Source organism: Toxotes jaculatrix, chromosome 21 (genome assembly GCF_017976425.1).
Source record: "Toxotes jaculatrix isolate fToxJac2 chromosome 21, fToxJac2.pri, whole genome shotgun sequence".
NCBI classification, from domain to species: Eukaryota; Metazoa; Chordata; class Actinopteri; family Toxotidae; genus Toxotes; species Toxotes jaculatrix.
In genome coordinates, this window is record NC_054414.1 from 6,220,209 (window position 1) to 6,227,530 (window position 7,322).

General features: G+C 42.9%; 1 protein-coding gene across 2 annotated transcripts in view; it reads left to right on the forward strand.

Moving 5' to 3' along the window:
* The window catches only part of si:dkey-191m6.4 (rho GTPase-activating protein 22), a 28,535-nt gene extending 21,285 nt beyond the window's left edge, over positions 1–7,250 (forward strand). For both annotated transcript variants that reach the window (XM_041067131.1, XM_041067132.1), the window contains 6 exons: positions 1,027–1,234; positions 1,322–1,454; positions 1,553–1,626; positions 1,847–1,968; positions 2,069–3,104; positions 3,817–7,250. In XM_041067131.1, the coding sequence (XP_040923065.1) occupies positions 1,027–1,234; positions 1,322–1,454; positions 1,553–1,626; positions 1,847–1,968; positions 2,069–3,104; positions 3,817–4,039 (1,796 nt within the window). In that variant the 3' untranslated portion in view covers positions 4,040–7,250. The remainder of the gene's footprint in view (positions 1–1,026; positions 1,235–1,321; positions 1,455–1,552; positions 1,627–1,846; positions 1,969–2,068; positions 3,105–3,816) is intronic.
* Positions 7,251–7,322: the final 72 nt, after the last annotated feature.

The window sequence follows — 7,322 nt, forward strand, 5'->3', positions numbered from 1 at the left end:
AACTTATAGACCTGTCGTTAACAGCAGGACTGTGGTCACAGCACACTGACCCCCCGAGTCTGCTGGTCACATTTCTCTTCTCGTCAGCTGCTGTTTGCTTCAGCTCCAGCTCTGTTCCCTGTTCCTCGACTGTAGCTCGTTTCTGCGGTTCAGGTCTTTGTAAATGCAGCGTTAATCCGCCAGAGGAGTCAAATGCCTGAACTGGAATGGATGAACTTGGTGAAATGCGGGTTTGGGATGTATGAGAGACGCTCTCTGCTGCTGTGCAGCCCCTGCTCGGTGAATCACTACGATTACTGTGAGCTGTCAGCCAGCTGCGACTGCTGCAGCCAGTCAGCAGGTAACAAACAGTAATTAATGAGCCAGTTTACCAGGATTAACCGTTCACTTTCTAATACATTTTAAATGAGTTAATTATGAAGGAGAAATGAGAAATAGCACTTTAAGATAATGTAAAGGTATTCAGTTTACAGTCTCAGGCCATTGTGTCACGACATTCTCCTCAACCATTTGTTTTCCACAATTCTGCATAGAGGTGGTGTCTGCCTGCAAAGGACAGTCTCTAATGGTGATGCTGGACATTCTGTGAATGGTGGCCATTAAATAATGTTCAGTGACTGTTGTTCATGTGAAACAAAAGAGTGTTACGAGACTGCTTTAACTGTGAGACACCCTCAGATTCAAGGTCAATATAAAGTACAGTAATTATAACCTCTGATAGTTGATATTGTGGAAGTGTAATGTTTTGAATGTTTTGTCTTGAATGTCTCAACAATAATTCACAAACTGGACAAGCTGACTCACATAGAAATGAGCGAGAATATTTTTGTATCAGCTCCATCATCAAAGGTCTGTTTTTGGTACTGAACAAAAAACAGTATGTATAATGTAAATTATAATTCTGAGATCTCTATACTTGTTTCAGAATAGACACAAGCCACCTATAACCCAGTGTTTTCAAAAGGTGCATCAATGGTTGAACCATCAAATGCAAAGATATTTCATGTTTCCTCCATCTTTCCTCAGGGATATTTGGCCAGCGTCTAGAAGACACGGTGCAGTATGAGAAGAAGTTTGGCCCCCGGCTGGCACCCCTGCTGGTGGAGCAGTGCGTGGACTTCATCAGGGAGAGGGGTTTGGACGAGGAGGGTCTCTTTAGGATGCCAGGACAGGCCAACCTGGTCAAAGAGCTGCAGGAGGCCTTCGACTGCGGGGACAAGCCTCTGTTTGACAGGTAGGTGGAAGGGAGTGTTACACAAACCTTTTGAGAGTCCAATGATAGAGCATCCAGTAGACAGTGATTTTCTTTACTCCCTTGCAGTAACACAGATGTCCACACGGTGGCATCCTTGCTTAAGTTGTACCTGCGAGAGCTGCCTGAACCAGTCATTCCCTTCTCCAAATATGAAGACTTTCTAACCTGTGCACAGCTTTTGGCCAAAGATGAGGAGGAGGTATGTACTCCTCTGTGTGTGTGTGTGTGTGTGTGTGTGTGTGTGTGTGTGTGTGTGTTTTTGTGCGTCTAAAACTTTTACAATCCATCTTTTATCAGGGGGTCCAGGAACTTGGAAAGCAAGTTAGCACTCTACCTCTACCTAACTACAATCTCCTCAAGTACATATGCAAGTGAGTCCACTCTCTTTTTTGTCTTTTGATACTCTAACTTATTTCAGCTAAAAGTGTAATATCTGAAATGCACAAGACACAGAGCAGAGGCACTGACATGTTCACAGATTCTGGCAGTTTCGAAACTGATGATTAACACGTGAGAATTTAACCAATGTAATCAGTCTTGAAGAATGATCACTGCTTCTACTTTAGTGTTTAACTCTGTATTTCGCTTTAGATTCCTCGATGAGGTCCAGTCCCACTGTAATGAGAACAAAATGAGCGTGCAGAATCTTGCCACAGTATTTGGACCAAATATCCTTCGACCCAAGATGGAGGACCCGGTCACTATCATGGAAGGTATGGATGACGTTCATGGTAAAATTTGACAAAGATACAAATTAAACATACTGGATATACAGGATAAAAAAACTGTTTGAATGTGGTCCATATTGTCCAGGAACCTCTCTGGTCCAACACCTGATGACAGTCCTCATTAGGGAACACAACCGCTTGTACTCAGGGAGGGACCAGGAGGGACCCGCCACACCCCAAACAGAACTCCCTGTCCAGGGGCATCAGCTTCAACATCGTAGCCTGGGAGCCTGGATCTCTGAGGAGGATCTTCAGAGTTGCCCGGTCTCTAACCCCGACCAAGAGCTGCACAGCAGTGCCTCATCTCTGGATGCCAAACTGTGTGCAGCCGTCACACCCACCCAGACCCCAAACCCAAACCCTGGACCAAAACTGGGGTCTTCATCAGGGAAGGGAGAGACGGTGGTCAGCCCGAGTAAACAAGCCAAGGCCATGCCTTCCTGGAAGTACTCATTTAAAAGCTCCTCTGCACCACGTTCTCAGCCACAAGCTAAGCAAAGCAGCGGCTCCGTGACAGATGCAACTAGTGTATCTTCTGGTGGGGGAGGAGGAGGAGGTGGAGGTGGTGGTGGAGGTAACTGGCTCATGAATGGTTTGTCCTCTTTGAGGGGACACCGGCGCACGTCTTCAGGTGAGCGGTCTGCCCGTGACCGAGACTCCACCGGCTCCTCACAGAGACTGTCCACCTACGACAATGTCACCTCCTCCTCCAGCATGGGGAGCGTACCAAGCGTCTCCAGCACACCGTGGTCCACCTCTTCCTGCGAGATCTCCGTCCCTGACTCTGGAAGTGAGCCTTCAGCAAACCAAAACTGTGGAGCAGGGGGTGAAAGTGGCGAAAAGGGGGAGTGGATGGAGAGCCAGAGGGAGATTGACAGAGGAAGGGATGGAGGAATGATGACAGACCCGAGCTCTGAGCAGGACAGCTGCGAGGCCATGGAGCTGTGCAGCAGCAGTGCAGCCTGCAGTGAGAATGGAAACATGGCCGTGGCAGCTGGTGTGCCTTCTATTATCATGTCTGAGGATGGAGACGGGGTAACTCTAACGCTGAGCAGTCTGGTGGAAGGACTGAAGGATGAGTTGAGGAAACAGAAGACCGCCTATGAGGCAAGGATACAAAAGTAAGTCTGTGAAAGGATCTCCTAAACTTCATCATGTGTGTGTAAATTTTTGTTTTTGTGGTGCTCATTGTGTAATAAATGAATTAGGTTAAACAATTGCTCATTTGTACCCGATCAAGGGTCCAAAAAGCTGCCAAAGTTTCTGACACTGGCTTAGATTTTCATTATATCATCATTTACAGATGTTGTACTTTTTCTGTATGAAGGGAGTGCTTCTTAGCGTGCTTACTAACAGGATTGTATTTTCTTTCATTTTAATTCATTTCCTCTCCACTGGGGATACCTCAACAGCACAATTTATTTTTGGTTGACACCTAAAATTAAAGATATTAACAGTTTATGGTTTCAAGAAGTCAATTTAGACAGTTTCTTTTTCATCAAGGGTTAAATACCACCTTTTACTGTTGACAATGCACAAACCTCATTGTGGATGAGGCAGTTGTTTTAAAGTAGAAAGTAGTTCAGATGAAAACTGTGCAAAGACATTTGAAAATTTTCAATGCTGCAAGCTTCCCAAAAATTATTTCTATTCACAACCAGGGTAAACATGACCAAAACTATCTGAATGGTCAGATACCAGTAAAGGTAAGAGCATGTGACAGAAACTTGCCCTGTGAAGCTTTAAGTTTGGTCCATACACTACCAAACCATTCTGTAAAGGTCAATGTCAATGACTTTTGCTTCCTGTCTGTGTTGTGCTGCATCTCCTCAGACTGGAAGAGTCCAGTGCTGCTCTGTGTGCACAGATGGAGCGTTTGGAACAAGAGATGGAGCAGGAAAGGAAGAAGCAACGCATGCTTGAGATCAAACTACGAAATAGTGAACGTGCAAGAGAGGATGCAGAGAACCGCAACCGGCTCCTGGAGAAGGAGATGGAGGATTTCTTTTCCACACTAGGAGATCTGGCCCTGGGTGCGAGGACTAGCGACATTTGATACATCGAGGCTGTCCGTTGGCCAAAGCCGTGGCTGTCATCAGGGTTTATATTTTAGGGGCTGAGTGTCTTTTAACATCTTCCTCAGTGCATCAGGGCGTTCCTTTAAAAGAAGAACAAAACAAGAAAATATAGGAACCGGCCATATTTGTGTACATTCGGGACAAAGTTAAAGGGAACTGACATATGGAGATGATAGAGGAAATTCTGAAGGAAGTAAATATCAAAGTGGGACTGAGCGTGCAGTCCTTGTCAGAATCATCTCCATTAAGGACCAGGTTTTGACTTTCTTAGGCATGCTTGAACTGGAACGTTAAGACGGTACTCCTGTGATTACACTCCTTGTGATGGGTCTCGGGTTTGTGTGGTGAAGGCAGTATTTTAACAGTTTGGACGCCTGTATTTGACCAGTGGAACGTAATGTAATTTCTCAGACATTCTCTGTATTGGAGAGCACTGACTTCTTCAACCACTACTTTACAAGGATACTAAGTGAATAGATTCTGTGCTTAAACTGTAAGACCTGTTATTAGAGGCGTTAATATTGAGTGCCGACAGCTGACTGATATTTATCTGATATTTATCTTTAAGGAATAGTTTGACATTTTGGGAAACATCTTTATTTGCTTTTTTGCTGACAGTTATTTGTCTGTACGTCAAATGTAAAGCTAGAGATACTAGCCACTTAGCCTAGCTAAACACAAAGACAGAAAACATGGAAAGCTATCCTGGTTAAAACATGTTAAAATAATCTGCTTACCAACACCTCTGCACCTAACTAATAATATTATGTCTCATTCATACTTACAAAAACCCCAAGTTGCAGTTTAACATGAAGTTCCAGGCTTTATGCTAACCTAATCTGACTCTAGCTTTATATTTAGTGTACAGACATGAGAGTGGTATCAATCTTCTCATTGAACTCTCAGGAAGAAAACAAATAAAGTTGATTCCCAGATGCCTTGTAACTTTACAGTGAGTTTGCCCAAATTACAACAAAAACTTTGCTTTTTCTTTGGCTGGATTTGAAGATAGGAAAGAGTTCTATAAATTATCCAGAGTAACAGGTTCGGTTTCAGGACAGAGATGTGGATAAGTTGTAATTTATTTTAAATGTGAGTTGTTGTTTTTTTATGCAGTGAGCACTAGAAAATGAAATTCAAATTATCTCCATTTTTATTCCTTTTTTGGATGGAATCTGAGACAGATATCTTAAAAGCTTATCAAATGAAACCAAACCTATAAGCATGGCTAGACACAGCTAGGGTTTTGGAAGACTTTTTTTTTTGTAATTTGGGAGAGCTGACTCTAACAGCAGTGGTAGCTTTAGCAGAGGTCCCTCCACTTTATTTATCCTCCCATCTTTTATTTGTACTGCAGACACTGCTTCCTGTTTTACTGCAGAGTTCGGCTTGTACATCATAACACAAAAGCAGGTTCAGAAAACAAGATCTTCCAGATTATTCCTTTTGGTAACAGAGCCAAACTGAGGCAGTAAGAGCTGGGACCTCTGCTATAGCTGCCTCTATACTCCTCTTTGTCCTCAGGCCTTTCCAGTGCCTCTCTCTTCACCATCTACATGGTTTCCATGTACAGTCGATGGCAGAGCCTCAGCTTTCAGGTTCACTCCGAACCTCACAGATGTCAGTATACCTTTAATGTACAGTTAATACAACAGGGACAATGAAAACAGATATTCAAGCATTTTCAACTTAGCGCATGCTGCCTCGTACACAGGACAGTGTGGCTCGGTAGGTGAAGACCATTTACGGTACATGTTAAATACCAAAGCTGCACCGCCTCAGCTGTTCCCTCACTAAAGATCAGAATGGCCTGCCTGGAAGCCATGTTGATTTTGGCACATGAAGCTGAACACTGCCCTCAAAAAAACAATGGAATTTCCTGGTTGTGCCTTCAGGGAAGTGTTTTTAAATAGGAAAAATGTAGTGTTGCTTGCTTGTCCAGAGATGTAGTGCATATATTCCCCCACAGTGCACACAGTGGCTGCATTGTTTGTTTTTTATTTTTAATATGGCAACGAACTGCTGAAGATAAATAACTTGATCTCCCTAGAAGGTGCCAATTCTTGTGAAAGTGAATTGTGAATTGAATGGAAGTTTTGAATTAAGAATGTATACTTGTAGTGAATGTAATGTGTTGTTGATGAAACCAGCCCGCTGGGGGGAAAAAAAAAAATGGAAACGATAAACAGAGGGAAAAAAATAATTCTAATTTCTTCCAGTTCTTCAAACCACATTTCTGCTTTTGGCAGTGCTGAATATGAGACGTATTATGGGATGCATCACACAGACCCGCAACACATCGGGTAGCTGTGATGTGCTGTTAATAATCCACTGGATGATTAACACTTAATTTTATGTTTCCAAAATGAAGAGGTGCAGATAGCTGTTTTGTGAGAATTGCATGTGGTTACATTGCTGAAAATGTCTGGTTTTTTTTTTTTAGCAACTTATCACCAATCAGAAGATTGTCCAGAAGTGGCTTAAGTGACACTTGTTTCTTTAAGGGCACTACAGTTTAAGTGTAAGTGTGCTGTTGGTTGGACAATGTGTATTTTTCTTTTTTCTTTTGTTCTTTTTTTTACATTTTCTAAAGAAACATAACACCTATGATATTACATTATGCTCTTTAATTGCACAGTTCATGCCATCATCTGCTGCTGCTTATCCCACAGGTGGTGGGCTCCTGGGATGCGGTGCCGTCTGGAGTGGGGGCTCAGGCCCGAGAGACTGAGTCTCGTGCTCTACCAGCTGAGCTAACCGGGCGGTTAATTGCACAGGTTTACAAGGTAATTATCCTTTAAGGCAGAGGTATCCAGACTGATCCACAAAGGGCCGTGTGGCTGCAGGTTTTTGTTCCAACCAATCATGAGCACACAGTTTGACCAATCAACTGTCTGAAGACTGAGATCAGTTGATTAAAGGAGTCAAGTATGGTGTGCTGCTGCTTGGTTGGACCAAAAACCTCTGCTTTAAGGCTTCACTATGGACTGCCACTACCACAGTCCACAGTATGATGGTATAAATCTATAGCAGGTTCTTAGATTCCAACAGACATTTATTTTCCTCTTATGTATGTCTCATGATTAAGACTGAGTGTTTCTTATTTCTCTGCTGATCATCTATGGTGCTTATTTATTATGGATTTCCAATATTGTAATGAATGGACATGTATGGGAATAAAGGTGATAAAGATAATCTAAACATTAGTCAGCTTGTAGTATTTGATCTAATCTGACAAACAAGTAGAAAACTTACAGTCTG